The 16,096-nt window shown below is 39.4% G+C and overlaps 1 protein-coding gene across 1 annotated transcript; it reads right to left on the bottom strand.

The window, feature by feature from the left end:
- Positions 1–12,142: 12,142 nt before the first annotated feature.
- TPBG (trophoblast glycoprotein) lies at positions 12,143–14,357 on the bottom strand. The gene has a single exon (XM_072642679.1). It carries the CDS (start codon positions 14,228–14,230, stop codon positions 12,926–12,928), a length of 1,305 nt encoding a protein of 434 aa, XP_072498780.1. The 5' UTR covers positions 14,231–14,357; the 3' UTR covers positions 12,143–12,925.
- Positions 14,358–16,096: the final 1,739 nt, after the last annotated feature.

The following is a 16,096-nucleotide window of genomic DNA, read 5'->3' as shown; positions in this document are numbered from 1 at the left end:
TTCACTCTGTGTTCCAGGAAAAATGGATCACTAATTGTTCTCTGAACTTTACATGCCATTTTCCACCTTTCTATATTTGTTCAGGTGGTCCCCATTGCCTGAAATACAGTCCTTCCTTAATTCTGCCTATCAGAATCCTATCTTCCTTACCTTTGTGTACCATTTTTAATATTCCACGATCCTCTGCTTAGTGCTTTTTCTTTTATGTCAATTACTTTGTATTTACATATATATATGTATATATAGTTCATGACGTATCTTCCATAGAATTAAAGTTCCTTAACAGTAGGAGTCATTTATATATTTTTATCTTTAGTACCTAGTATGGTACCTTGTACATAGTATGCTTGTTGAGCTGAATCACATGCTATGCGTCAAATTTGGGTAGAGACTAGCAAAGGGGTATTTCAAGAAAGGGAACTAGCATAAAGAAAGGTTTGAAGATGAAGTGAGCATGAAGGCTGCCAGAGAGGTTTATATTAGCAAATGGTAGAAGAAAAAATGGAGAGATAGGGTACAGCCAATTAGGAGGTGTGGGGGGGGAGAAAGGAGCTTCCATAGCAAACTAAAGAGTTTAAACTTTATCTCTGGAAACCTTTGTACAAGAGAATAACATGGGGAGAATAGTACAAGGATATCAGCATTTTGGAAAGGTTACTCTGACAGTACTGTGCAGAATGAACTAGGGGAGAGGTAGACACAGAGAGATAGAGACAGAAAAGAGGCAGAGGCAGAGAGACAGACAGAGAGAATGCACCACCAGGAATCTACTGCAATTTTTGAAGCATGAGACAGAGTTGTGGTAGTAAATATATAAAATCTTACAAAGGAACAACATGGATATGAGATATTACAAAGGAATATATGGTGAGGTGACCGATTGGTTCTAGGGGATAAAAGAGAAGGATAAATCAAAGTTGACCCTGGGCCTGAGTCACAGAGAGATGGTAGCAACCACTGACAAAAAATTGGAAAGTCAAGAGGAGGGGCAGCTATTTGACTCTTGATAATCAACTCTGTGGGCAGCCAGGTGATGGTGCTGGTCCTGGAGCCAGAAAGACTCATCTTCCTGAGCTCAAATCCAGTCTCAGACACCTACTAGCTACGTGACCCTGGGCAAGTCACTTAACCTTGTTTGCCTCAGTACCTCATTTGTAAAATGAACTGGAGAAGGAAATGTACACTCCTATATCTTTGCCAAGAAAACCCCAAATGGGGTCACTAAGAGTTGGACACACGTGAAAATGAATGGACAAAAACAGACTGATGAGAAGAATTTGAGCATCAACTCTGTGTCAGTCAGCATGCCATTAGGATTTCAACCAATCAATCAACATTTATAAAATACCTATGTACCAGTCACTATTCATTCCAAATTCAAACATTCTGAATCAAATTGTACCCATTTCTCCTAACTAAATTCACTAAGTATGGTCTAGTGGCAAGCACATTGAACTTAGAGTCAGAAGAACTGGTTTTGACTCTTGGATCTTGAAACTCACTAGCTTTCTGACTTTGGGAGTCAAAAGACCCCTCTAAGTCTCAGTGTCCTCATTTGGAAAAGGGGGATGGGTTATTCATCTGGTAATGAACAAAGGATGGTAGGAGTTAATTATAATGATTCACTGGTATCCTCAAGAGAAATTAAACAAGACGCCCCCAGCACATTGGGAGAACCCCCAGTGGTAAACTTATGGGAAAGCATGAACAAGAGTCCCCAGAATGGGCATGTATCAACAGGCAGAGATCTGCATTACTGGAGGAAACACTGGAAGAATCACCAGTTTCTAAATCATGAAATCACAAATTTATTTGATTAAAAGCGAGATGATAATATTTATAATATATACTCCACAAGGTTGTAAGGAACATGTTTGATAATCTTTAAACTTTTTGAGAGCAGGAGCTATTCTGTTTGGTTCTATTTTCTTCCTATCCTTAGGGATTGGTTTGCACATTGTTTGTTTAGTATAGTACAGTACAGTATAGTACAGTATGGTACAGTATAGTATAGTATAGTATAGTATAGTATAGTATAGTATAGTATAGTATAGTATAGTATAGTATAGTATAGTATAGTATAGTATAGTAGGCACTGAATGAATGTTTGTCTAATTGGATTGAATTGAATTGTTTGATTGGTTTAAATTGAATATAAATGTAAGTTGTAGTAAATATGAGCTATTACTACTAGTTTTGCCACTCATTAGCCTTGTGACCTTGGGAAAGTCACATAACCTTTACATGCCTCAGTTTTCTTATCTATATAATGAAGGGCTAACCTTGATGACTTCTAAGTTCTTTTCAGTTCTAAATCTATAATCTAATGAACAAATTTAAGTCTTCTTTTCTTCATCTGTAAATCAGTGGTTCTCAAACTTTTTTTTAAGCTCAGGATCCTTTAACACTCTTCAAAATTATTGAAGACTGCAAAGAGCTTTTATCTATTATAACTCTCAATTTTTACAGTATTAGAAATTTAAAAATCTTAGTAGATGATAAAAATAGCTTTGACTTCAAAGATACACTGAAAGGGCCCTAGGGACTCACAAGATATACCTGGACCATATTTTGAAAACTGCTGGTCTAGATCATCATTAAAGTATCTTACAATCCTAAAATTCTACAATAATCCAGTTTTTCTGACCTTGACCATTCCAACTCAATTTCAACCTAGAAGTAGCCAAGGTACAATGTAAATCTAGCTCAAAGTTCAATGATAATTCATTATCACAGAATCATAAAATATTAGAACTGAAAGGAAATGTAGAAGTCATTTATCCCCACCTACTCATTTTATAAATGAGATAACTGAAGTACCAAGGAGAACTTAAGTGATATGTCTAAGGTCACATGGATTATAATTATTACCTCACATCTCTGATTTCACCAGCATAGGGTATCTCATTCTCAATGTGGAAACATCATACTGATACATTGGGACAGAGTTGTGTTGTGGATGGAGCACCAGTCTTGGAGTCAGAATAGACCTAGGTTTAGATCCTTCAGATACTTACAAGTTGTGTGACATCAAACAAATCACTGATGCCCTTTATGCTTCAGTCTCTTCATCTTTAAAATACAGTGGTCTGGATTTGATAGCATCAAAGTTCCTTTCTATGATCCTATAATCATACAGGACCACAGACTTAGAGCTAGAAAGCACCTGCAATTTTATAGTCTTAGTTAGGGATACTCTATTACGTGCATTGCTATTTTGGGAGTAAAGGTGGTGCTAAATTTATAAGTAAGAAGTTATCAGGGGTGAAAGGTTAAAAAAAAGAATTTCTAGTATTTTATTGAAAAGGTTATTAGTCAAAAACTGCTTTTCTTTTAACTGAAGTGAACTGGCAAGACAGTTGGAGCAATAAGGTTGGTTTGTCCTTGGAGAACCACATATGGGAAGGAGTTACTCCACAGCTGGAACAGTTAACATAGTCACATCAAGGCTAGATAGAGTGAGAGTGTGTGTGTGTGTGTGTGTGTGTGTGTGTGTCTGTGTCTGTGTGTGTCTGTGTGTGTATTTCCAATACAGAGGGATTAACATCCCTGGCTAACCAAAAGAGTAAGCGCTCTTGTTTTCAGCACCTCAATTGTACAGGGGCAATGGTCCAGCAGAGATTAGGCTGAAAAGACGTGACAAATGACCCAAATCTCTGCTGGCACTGAAAGTGAAGGGGAGGATTTAGCAATTATCTGATTCCTGTGATTAATGTAGACAGTCAAACCAGATAACTGAAGCCAAAATATTTAAGCAGGGTCTGAAATACCTCATTTCTCTGCACTGATCAAATTATCCAGATATTTTTCCAGAGCTAAACCTTATGGAATACTTCCTTAAAGCCGCTACTTCAAAGACTGATTTGGCTAAGTATAAATAACTGAACAATTTTAGGACACAAATAAAAAACTATGGATGACTAAGTTACTAGTTGTTATTTAATAAAACAGAAACAAAAAATATGTTTTAGTTATTTATGCTATCTCACAATTAAAAAGGGTACTACTGTGGAAGCCTTTTATATAGTAAACTTAAAAAAAAATTGACTTTTCATTTTTACATCACCTTCACTTTCCCAAAATATTCCTCCTCCAAGTCAGAAAGCCATGATATATAACAAAGAATAATAAAAAAAGATTAAAAAAACATTCAGGAAAATCAAGTAATTCATCAAATAAGTTCTACAGTATATGCAGTGTTCTGTAACCACAGCTTCCTACCTTTGCAAAGAAGGGAGATATGTTCATCTATCTTTTATTTAAGTCCCTTTTAACAAAAATGGTGCAGCATTTCTTATAAATTTTAAAATGCTTTAATGTAGTCATTTTGCTTAAAAACCTATTGTCAAGTAATAAAATGCAAAATATTCCTTAAAATAAAACAAAAACACATTGAAACTTAATACTCCCTTTTGCTCCCCTTATCCCATACTACACACCTGCTAAATTAAAGAAAAAACCACTAAATTATTTTTTTAAGTGAAAATGTTTTCAAGAGAGACCATTCCAAATAAAAGCCTGGTAATGTTTAGTGCACCATACTTCAGTTTAAGCTATGCTCTTTGGATATGAACAATTTGCCACAATGACTGTTTGAACTTAGAACCACATTCTTTTAAATTGATTAGGCTGTTAGGGAATTATCCATTTTGAAGATTATTCAAGCTATTTACTCCTCCTTTTATTCCCTTCTGACCACTCTTGGCCAGTTCCTTTCTCATTAGAACCACCATCCAAGGACGAGCTTTGAAAGGGAGGAGATGAAGCATTTATCCCTCTTCCTGTCAGATATACCTGACATCTTGCCTTCATTTGGTAGACTGAGAAACTGATTCAGTTTAATAGCTTAGATTTGGGGGTTTTCTTAAGTGTCTGCAGCTTGCAATGGCTTCCCCCGACCCCCTCCCCCAGTGTTAGACTGGGAGCTTTTTGAGAGCAGGAACTTTTTTTATCCCTTTCTTTGTAACTTCACTTAGCACAATGCCTGGCACTGTAGGTACTTAAGTAGGTGCTCAATAAATCTTAATTGATTGACTGCAAGGGGTTGGGGAGGATTTTTATTTGTTAAAACAGTGACCTACCAACAATATACCAAGGGTCATGGAAACATGATGGACTTTAAATTGAAAATTTAAGATTAACTGATATAAGTAAAGCTGAAAATAAAAAAAAAAAAGTTTAACTCAGTCTAAAAACCAGTTAGTCTCACAACGCTTTGAGTGGCTTACACTCTCTTCTTGGTTTTGGAGAGAATGCTATTCCTGTGCCCCTTAAAAAGTTAGATAAAAGTATTCTTATTATGGAGGTCCATTGGTGGAGCAGAAGGAACATTAATTCTGTAGCCAGAGATCTTACAGCAAATTCTGTCTCTGATATTTATTTCCTGTGACTTCATACAAGGGAAAGGTAGGGAAGGAACAAAGCATTTATTCAGTGCCTACTCTGTGCTAAGCATTTTGCAAAAGTCATCTCATTTGACTGTAACAATACTCTGGGAGGTAAGTGCTATTATTATTCCCATTTTACAGATGAGGAGACTGATATATACAGTAGTTAAGTAACTTTTCCAGGGTCATACAGCTAGTAAATGTCTGAGGCCATATTTGAATTCAGGTCTTTCTGACTCCAGAATATAGTGGTCTATCTACTGTGCTACTTATCTGCCAACTCACTTAATCTGTCAGTCTCAGTTTCTTTATCTGTAAAGCAAAGGGTTTGAACTAGGTGACCTCTCATGGTCCCTTTCAGTTCAAGACATCAGATCTAATATATTACCTTCAATAGGTTTGCAAATTATAGAAACCAAAGAATGGAAATGAAGAGAAGCAAAAAATATATTGGAGTTGAAATAAGTATTTTGTTTAGTCTTGTCTACACAATCTAATTCCTTACGTTATGTCTGTATATGTGTGTATGTATGTGTGTATGGTAGAAGGGATACCCTTGAAATGATTAGGTATATGTAAACCATGATTCAGACACACAAAGCTATCAAGTCAGTCTCTACTCACAATTTCTAGTTTGTCTCTAGTTAAGTATTCCTAAACATTTAGGTGGATAGCAATTTTTCCTTTGATATACATGTACCATGATAGAATCCCTCTATGTGAAAGATGTGGGGGATTCCTTTTGAAGTCTGTGAGGTTATCAGTTACAAAGTAACTGACAGAGACTGGTGCCCTGGGGTGATACCTTAGGTGGACGCACATAGCAGACATACCTAATCTCTTAGTCTGTCTGATACTGCATGTAGTTCAAATTATCTTTTTGGATGATCAAAAAAGAAAGCAAGAGTAGATCTTTCAGAATATACACGATAGCCTCTATAATCTACCACCTCCAGACTCTCTAAGGTATTATACTAGGATTTCATAGACCCACAAAACAATGCAGTAATTATTACGGTTGGTTGTATTTTAAAGCACAGACTGTCCAAAAACAAATATTTCTTTACATTAGCCATTTTTTCCAAGTTAAATTAAGAACCATAAACAAATTCCATTATCATCAAAAATATCAGTACATAAGCTGTGCTTTTATAAACAATTTAATATGTTTACAACATTGTAATCATGAGCCTTAATAGAAAAACTATAGTTTCATTTTTAAACAATAAAGCACTATATAGGAAAGAATGTGACAAAATGACACATTACATATAACCATTATAGACATTTCTGAAACTTCGGACTCAGTATAAATAACTTGGAATTGCACATGCCTAAACCATAAGCCTTTTAGAATCTGTAGCATGCATACCATGTCTGAGGGAAAGTGGAATCCTAATATGCTGCATTTCATATCTAAGGATATACAGGGCTGTGAGGCATACGAGTTACCTTAGTAGTGGGCATGGATTTGTGTGAATCCAGCATTGCTTTCTCATTCACTGTTACAGCCAACAATGTATGTGGTGTTGGTTGGGTTAGGAGTGAAGTGCGGATACACAAAGCTAACTGAATCATATGAAACCAGGGGAATTAAGCTCTACAAGGCAGATGGTTCCATTTTCATCTATGTATTCCTAGTACACAGTAGGCACTTAATAAGTGCTTCTTGAATTTAATTGAAATGGGCATTGAACATGACCTCATTAACTCTCTAATCACCTGAACTACCTACATGGGGTTACATCAGTCAATATAAATTTCAAGAGTTTAATTATTTCCTTTCCATAAAATATAGCTTTTGTTTGTTCTGTAGGAAGGACTTCCCATTACATGGACTAAAAAATCTAAGATATAAAATTACCAAATATTTGACTAACATGACACTGACTCAATGCAACTTCTCAAAAGTATTAATGCTGTCAATAAAACAACCAAAAACATTTTAAGTGCACCCAGTGACCTGCAAAATAATCATCTTACTATTTATGGTTTAAAATAAGATATAAATATGCCTAAATCCTCTATTACTTATGGAATAACTAATAAATTCTCTTTCCCCACTAGATAAGACAATCTCAAGGGCTCTAATTTTGGTAGTTAGAGTTAGGAGAAAGAGAGATGAAATAAGAATCAAAAGATTTCAGCTATAAAATAAAGGGTCTGGGTGATATAACTTCAAGGTCTCTTTCAGCACTATCACCATTATCCAGTGATCTCAGTTATATGGACCCAGTTTTGCCAGAGACTAGTTGAGTTATTTGAATTATTGCAAAATGCCTGCTTTGGGCCTCAATTTTCACATGTATAAAATAAGAGGATTGATTGACCAAAAGGACTTTTAAGATCTCTTACAGCCAAAAAAAAAAAAATGATGAATTTTGTGCCCTGTCAAGCCTATATAAATGTATGAAAAATATAAACGAAAATATTACACGATGAGATCACATCAAAGATAAAACTATTTAACTGTTCAAATTAAAGCACTACACAAGCTGGTATGATTTCTTTTATAACCAAAATCTGCAATACAAGAATAAAAAATTAACTGTATATGATAGCTAAAAAGAGCTATTTGTCCTTTACGCAAAGGTGAAAGGATCTCATGCACAGTACAGGGAGCATATTATCTTAAAGCAATTATTTCTAGTGTATCAATCAAGTGTACTGTGACCAGTGTTGCTGACAGATTTTAAAAGAAGGCTGTCAAGGTATTTTTCCTACATTACTTAGAAATGTAATTCCCTCCCTTCCACAATGCTCTTAAAGCAACCATAATCTGATTCTTACCTAATTTATTTATGTTTTTCATTGTACAATGTTCTGAAGACTGGAAGAAGCTTATAGTTTTGGAGGGATGAGGAAACCCTAAATCATCTGGCATTTTATGTCTACAAATATAAATGCTATCTCTTAATATGAAATCATAGGTTACTAATTAGTATGACAAACTAAGTAATAAGGAATATAAACTAGAATTTTATCTGTTAACAGCCACAGTATGAATGACAGCAACATTGAACTAAAGGGCTTACTTCATGAAAGGATTCAGAATACCCAACGATATGACTGACCCCAATCTTCCTTTTAAACCTATGTTGACAAAAAACAGAAAGAGTACAAAAATATTACATCTTCTAATTAAATGTTCAAATAATTTAAAATTTGGGGACAATGAAGAACTTTTAAGTATCATCACGTTATTTGCTCCGATAATTTATACCAACAACCTTTTTCTTTTCTTTTTGGTAGCTAACTAATTTTCATTTACAAAGTCAGGTAAAAAATGTTCAAACTTTCTCTTAAAAGCCCCCAACTACTATTAGTTACTCAATGCTTTCTGTAGCCACCATTTATTCATCCTTCTGGTAGCAAAATTATGACAAATTAATAAGTGGAAATGCCAAAGGAAATGGGAAAAAAGAAGTTATTTCATTATTCTAAAATTTGTGCCATTTGTGATGGAGACTTACTGGATATTTAATGGCATTTAAATTGAGGCAATTACCAAGTACTTAAATATGTAAGTATCTCAATACTTTCATATAAAGAAACTTTATAAAGAATGAGCTTTTCACTTTTGCCTCTGAAAACTTACTCTTAGAAAAGTGTTTACAAAAACCAAACATCTATAATTGTTCCAAATACTTATACACTAATATCAATTGAACGTGAAACTTTAGAAACTAGCTGCTATAGGCATTACAAACATACTTGGGATTTTCATTTCAGCCTATATCTCTTCACATTAATTGGATTTATATAGCTGCTATCTTCCAAAGAGCTCAGGGGACTGTATTTATTATAGGTTTTACATTGGGTCAAATACTATTAATATTTCTAATATGATACCATTAAGTTTCAGTTAATAAGTACTGATTAAGATAAAATATTAGACTATTAGAGGCCATGCAGGAAAGAAAATGGGGTGGGGGGAACCAGGAAATGTTCACAGAGGAAGAAATGCTCACATGAAAAGGAAGCAAGTAATATTAACTTCTTAAAAGGCTAAAGTCTTGCTTTACAAAGACTTTGATTCTCATACAAGCAGTTATATAGATAGTGCCAGATGTGCTGTCTACTATCCAGCATCACTTTCTCACTCACTGTTACAGTCAGCAATGCTTGTGTAGTTGGTAGGGGTTAGAAGTGAAGTGGGCATACACAAAGCTAACTCAATAATATGAACCCAAGGGAATGTAAACTCTACAAGGCAGGCAGTTCCACTGTATCCCTAATATACAGTAGGCACTTAATACGTGCTCTTTGAATTAATTTAAATGGGAATTGAACATGATTTCATTAACTCTCCAACCACCTGAGCTACCTTGTCTCTTAGATGGGCTTACATCAGTTAATACAAATTTCAAGAGTTTAATCCCTTGCAACCTTAATCTTAGTCCAGCTGTTAACTACTAGTCCACACCTGTGCTTTCATTTGTGTAGGGAACTGTCAGCAAGCAACATCTCCACCCTCCACCCCCAAATCAATGTAGACCAACAACTGTTAGGCTACTTAGTTTAAGCAAGTTGTCTAGGGTATTGAAAGCTTAAGTGACTTCCTCAGGGTCATACAGCTAATATACTTTGGAAGTGGAACTTGAACCCAGACTTTTCTGACTCAAAACTGATCCCTTATCTACTATACCACTTCTGGACTTTTATTTCCACATAACAGCATGACACAGATTAAACCATTCCTTCTGACAGATGTTACAGCAGAGAGTTCTAGCATTCGTTTTCCATACAATTACAGATTTGTTGCATTCCTGAATAGCTCAGTAGATTTAATGATTTGCCTACGGTCTCTTACAGAAATTCATCTTTAAGTATAGCTTAATAAATTTATACTGTGTTGTAATTAATGCAATGTCAATAATTCAGGCAGGCCAAGTATTTCTTTCCTTAGTGAATAAGGGCTCACTGGTCAAGGATATGAATCTCTAGTGAACATTTAAAATGAATGGCAAAAAAAAATTTTTTTTTTGTTTTTTCAGAAGTAAGCATGGCTCTGAGATAAAGCTCAAAATTAATGAATAAATTAATATTTCATAAAAATAAGTGTCATTATTAAACTATGCGAGGTAGTTTGAAGTGTTTTACTGTGCATCTATATCATTATAAACAGTAAACTGAAACTAATGTACATGGCCCTATTTTGAGAATTTCAACTCATTTAAAATCTAACAAGACGATGATCTCTGAATAGTGCATAAATGGTGCACAAAACACTATTCTCAATTTGTGTCATTTATGAAAACACAAAAATCTATAGTTGCTCCATATGTTTCACACTGATGAAAAGAATCACTTTAAAGCACGCAAAAAAAAAAAAAAAAAGAACCCTGAGACTAATACAAGCTAGTTTAATTAACAAAATTTAATGATATATTGTAAACTAAATTGGAAAAGAGGATTCCCTTTAGGGCTTAAATTCTTACGGTAGTTATAGAACAGTGACAACTATCTATCTAGTCTTTTGAAAACAACAGGCCAAAGATTGTAAACAGTGGAGCTATACCAAATTTTTAACAAACTTATTAATATTTAGCATAGAATAAAACCAAAGATGATCCTAAACACTAAGTTATCATAGTAAGGGTTTTTTACTCTTTCAAAATTAAAATGTTAAATTTAATACTAATAGGAAAATCTCATCTATTCTTGATAATTCCAAATGATAATGGATTTGCTTTTGTCATCTGCATCATCTAAATCAAATTCTAGGTGCTCCTGTCCTTCGCAAAATCTCTTCAAATATTGACTTATTTAGGATTTATACCCCAACTCTTTCCAACAAAGAAAGGTCACATTTAAGAAGGTTACATTTTCAAACTCATGACTTGGCTAAAGTCAATAAAGAGAACAAAGAATCCAAACACTAAATAGACTTACCTGAGGGTCACTTAACCTCTCTGTACCTGTTTCCTCATCTGTAAAATGAGGGAGGTGGACTAAATGGCCTTCAAAGTCCCTTCAAACAATTAATCAACAAGCTTATATTAAGTGCCTACTATGTACCAGGTAATTAATAGACTCTAGAGATACTAATGCAAAAATGAGACAGGTCAAAGGGCAATTTCCTAATGTACCTGGGCTTCCCACAACATTTTACCTTAAACATGTTCCAGTCTTAATAAAAATTTCTATTTCAAAAAAAAAAATGAAAAGAAAAACAAAAGAGGAATTACCTATTTAGTTTATTTTGTGATATTGAAAAATGTAAAAAAAAAAAATTCTATTTTAAAAATACTTCATCCCATAATGTTAAGATGTACTTTAAAGCTGTTCCATATTTACAATTTAATTTTTTTAAGTCTTTCTGAATGTTTCACATCTTGCTCTGAGACCCCAAGGAGTGATTTCCCCGAAAGAACTTTATTTACAGTTAAGCTCTAAAACCAACTTCATTAACATTTGGAGAGCAGCAAATTCAATTTGGCTTACTGGAGAGAAATTTATCCAGCCCTACTTTACATTGCTCTCAAAAATCTAGTTCTAGGTTACTAGATACCAACTTTTAGGCCAAGAGAAGGCAATTTCATATATATATTCACAGTCAATACATCTAGAATCTCTTAAATCTAATCAGACCAATATTTTAAAAGGAAATCTCTAACTTCAGTCTATACAATAATTGTTCAGGCTACGTAATAACGATGGCAACATGAATAATGATTAATTTATTGGTCTGAACTAAAACTAGTCAAGCTACTTTTTCCCTTACAAAGTCTAATAACAACAGCATACATAAGTGACACTGCTGTACTTCTTTTAAGAACCTTTATTGAATTTTTTTTAACAATTCATTCTGTTGAATCAAGATGCAGTTTACATTTTTTAAAAACTTGATGTAGCTTCATGTAAACTGCAGTCAAAAACAACTTATGGTTTTCAAAGGAGCTTCCTTTTTCAAAGAATCTGTCTGAGGTTGAGAGTTATCTTTTGTAATATGCAGAACAGTTACTGTAGGCATGCATGCTCTCTAATTATTTGCTCCTCTGTGCACTACTGAAGGAAAATAAAAGCTTTCTAGACTCTGCAGGCAGTTTATGGAATAAAATTGCTTTCTCCGCAATTTAGGTACACAAGAATAAAACCAGCATTGACAAATAAAATATGTTCTCAAAAAAGTTGAGGCAGCTTTTGTTGAATGGTATGTACAATTGCTACACCTTGTATTGTACTGTGAGAAAACCAGACTGCAAGAAGTCCTCAGTCATGATGAAACTTGAAAAATCCCTCCAAACAAGTTTGAACAAAGTTCCAAGGACAGGTGGAGAGTGGGTGGGGGTGGGGGGGACAGCATGTCTCTTTCTGTACAGTCAAACACCAAGTGTAATTGTCCAGTGTCCTAAGTCAACAGAAAACATCAGAAAACTCTACATATCACATGGAGCCATAACTCTTGCATGGCTTTCCATCAATCTGTGGTTTCTGTAGCAAAGGGTGGAGGGTGAGCAAGCCTAGGGTGTTGTAAAGCTTAAGTCTACATCTCATGCATAGCTGTTGTCAATGCTCTGCTTTCTTCATATTTCTCAGACATCTGAATTGGAACTGAGGTTTGTTAATCTGGGGTCCGCATTGATTTCATATCTGTAGTGATAACCTTCCATGTGATCCCTGCAAGCATCTCTGATGTTATATAGCCACTTTTTTATGCCTTTGCGGTTCAAATACAAAACCAGTAAGAAAATTGCTCCAATAAGGGCTAAAACTATCCCTAGAAAGACATAAGAAGTCTGCAAAGGGTCTAGAGGGGGTGGGCCACAGTCCAGGTCAGAGCTGTTGAGTTTCACCAAGGGACGGTTCCTCATTTTCTCTGGGAAGAAGCAGGAGAGGGTGGTCTTGCCCTCTACTACATTAGTTTCTTTGAGCCAGGACACCATATCAGCCAGGTTACAGTCACAGAGCCAGGGGTTGCTGTCTAGGTTGACCCGAAGGCTGGGCAGAGCCTGCAGCTGGGCCAAGGTAGCATTATACAAGGCCTTGAGTGCGTTGTTCCCTAGATGGAGGGTTTCCAGGTGTGTTAGGTTACCCAAGGCCAGGCTGTCCAGACTCACCAGCGAGTTGTTGTGCAGGTCCAGGTTCTTGAGCTTGGGGAGGCCGGAGAACATGCCCTGGGGCAGGTAAATGAAGTTGTTGCCGGACAGCTCCAGCCGGAGCAGATTGCCCAGAGCGCCTCCACTTTGCAGCGCCGCAGACACCATGCCCACGAAGCTGCGGTTTCCAAGCTTCGAGCCCTTGGGAGGCAGGATATCGTTCAGGAACAGCTCCGCGAGGGGACTCCGACCCAAGCCGCTGGCATTGCTGCCACCGCCGCCAGAAAAGGCGACGGGGCTGAGGACTGCCAGCGGGTTGTGGCTGAGGTCCAGCTGGCGCAGGCTGGGCAGGTGCTCGAAGGCGCCAGCGCTCACTTCTTGCAGGCGGCTGCCGCTAAGGTTCAGCGCGGCTAGGTCGGCCAGGGGCGGCCGAGAGGCGAAGGCACCGGCGGGTAGTACTGCCAGCTGGTTACCTGTGAAAAAGAGGGTGCGCACGTAGCGGGGCAGATCCCCCGGCACCTCGGTCAGGTTCCTGTTGACACACTTGACCGTCCGGGCCGCCTCGGAGCACTCACAGGGTGCGGGGCAGTGGCCAGGGGGCGGCGGAGGTGGCGGAGGCTGAGCCGACACCGAGGAGGATGGAGAAGATGAAGAAGTCGAGGAGGACGAGGGGGACGACGACGAGGTGCTGGTGGACGAGGAGACCCAGCCCAAGAGAACGAGCAGTAGCCGGGCCAACCGCAGTCTCCGGTCCCCGGCAGCGGCGGCGGCAGCGGAGCCCCGGGCGCACCCTCCAGGCATCGCGCTCAGCGGTCTATCCCGGGCTGGGCTGGGGGCGCTCCCCACGAGCTAAGCGGGGCGCCAGGGACTGGGGCTCGGGGCAGGAAGAGGCTTCCGGGAAGTGGAGACAACTTGCCTTTCGGGCAACAGCTCCAAGGGAGGCGGGAGGGACGCCACCACCTAGACGCCTCCAGAGGCGCTACAGCCCCACCCCGCCCACCCCAGCCCCCCGCCTCCAGAGAGCGGGCGCACCGTGCAGCCGGCGGGGCTGTCCGTCCCAGTACTTTCCTTATCCCTTCTCCTCTTCCCGCCGCCGCGGGTGGCACTTCTTTGGCTTTACTGTGGCCGCTGCTCCCAGCCAGTATCCACAGTTGGACCTGGGACAAGAAGAAAGGGATGAACGCGGGACGTGGTAGACTCGTCTGCGTCTACTCACCCCTGGAAGCCTCCCTCCTGCAACTCAGACCTGGAGTCAGGGTGTATCACCTCCCCCAGCCCCAACGCACACCTCCCTTCCTTCCCCCTTCCCCCTACTGGTTACCTAGCCTGCGGGACTTGGGACTCAAATTCCCAGATTATATAGTCTGCCTTCCTCCTCACTTTGGACCAGACTCGTCCCCTTGGGTCAAACTTCATTAGAAGTCCCCCTGCCCCTCTTGTTCCAAACTTCTCTGGTCCCCTCCGCTCTACTTTTCCCCCAGCCGGCCACCTACCTGCCTTCTGGGGGTCTCCACGAGGGCCCCTGTCTCCTCTGGGTCCCTAGTCGCGAGTGAGGGAAGTTTCAGAAGACAAGAGGCTTTTGATCTCTCGTGTTTGTGGAAAAGGGATGGGGAGAGTGGAAGGCGGGGGAAGAGGGCTAAGGTCTGGTGCAGCTGTCTCCCTTCCCGCTCCCTCCTCCTCCTCCCCCCGGGTTCCCCCTCAAGTCCCGGCCCCTCCTGAGCGAGGCTGGAGAACAAAGCTGCAAAATGGGGCTGGGCAGGGCGAATCCCGAGAGCCACCCCCACCTTCCAGCCGGTCCCAGGGAGAGTGGAGGAAGGGGTCGCCTCCTCTTGCCGGTCTTGTCCTACTCCCAGCGCAGCGGCTCTGTTCCCGCTACTCACCGCCTCCCAGACTTGCCCCTGCGCCTCCCGGTCAAACTCAGCCTTGAGTCCCGCCTGAGTCAGAGTGACTTCCCCCGCACAGCCGGCGCCGACTCTCCGCACACCCCAGCCCCTGGCCCAGCCTCCGCAGCAGGGAAAAACCAATGGCTAGGGGTATGGGGGGAGAGAGGTCGGGGCCCACTTGAATAGACTTCTCTCTCCTCCCCAGCTGCTGGGGACGCCGTGCTTAGGTGGGTACACGGAGGTGGCGTTTGGGAAAGAGGGCCCTTGGGATGTGAACTCTCCTTTCCGTGGAAGTTAACCACGGATTTGCGGAGAAAGGTGTGAGAGCTCCTTTCCCTGTCTCCCCCTCCCAGGCATTCTTCCCTTGTTCCTCATTTTTGCATACTGTACTTAACAGGGGAAAGGAACCAAGCCTCTGCATTTGCGTGTGTAGCTCACAATAAATCTTCCACCTATAAAGGAGCAACTGACTAGATCCCAGCAGCTTCGAAAGAGAAGACTAAACGAGAAAAAGGAGAGAAAAAGAAGGAAATAACCTGGACAATACAAAGAGAGTCACACAGCATGGAGCACGTTGAGACTGAGACAGTCTCCCTATTCGTGTGGGACTTTAAGGTCATAAACTATGAGGAAAGAGAAGTTTTTGTAATGACTGGTCCGCCTTCTGCCCCCTCCTTCATATACCCCCCCCCCCATCTCTTTTGTAGGTAACCTCGGAACTATGTGAAGAAGAGGCAGAATCCGCTTTAAAAAGAAAGTTACGGAGAGGACGCCTATTTTTCAT

Source organism: Notamacropus eugenii, chromosome 2 (assembly GCF_028372415.1).
Source record: "Notamacropus eugenii isolate mMacEug1 chromosome 2, mMacEug1.pri_v2, whole genome shotgun sequence".
In the NCBI taxonomy this organism is placed as follows: Eukaryota; Metazoa; Chordata; class Mammalia; order Diprotodontia; family Macropodidae; genus Notamacropus; species Notamacropus eugenii.
This window is presented reverse-complemented; position numbering and strand designations above follow the sequence as displayed.

Bases quoted from the DNA above. Each gene is read 5' to 3' on its own strand.
- TPBG (XM_072642679.1), bottom strand. From the start codon at position 14,230: ATGCCTGGAGGGTGCGCCCGGGGCTCCGCTGCCGCCGCCGCTGCCGGG.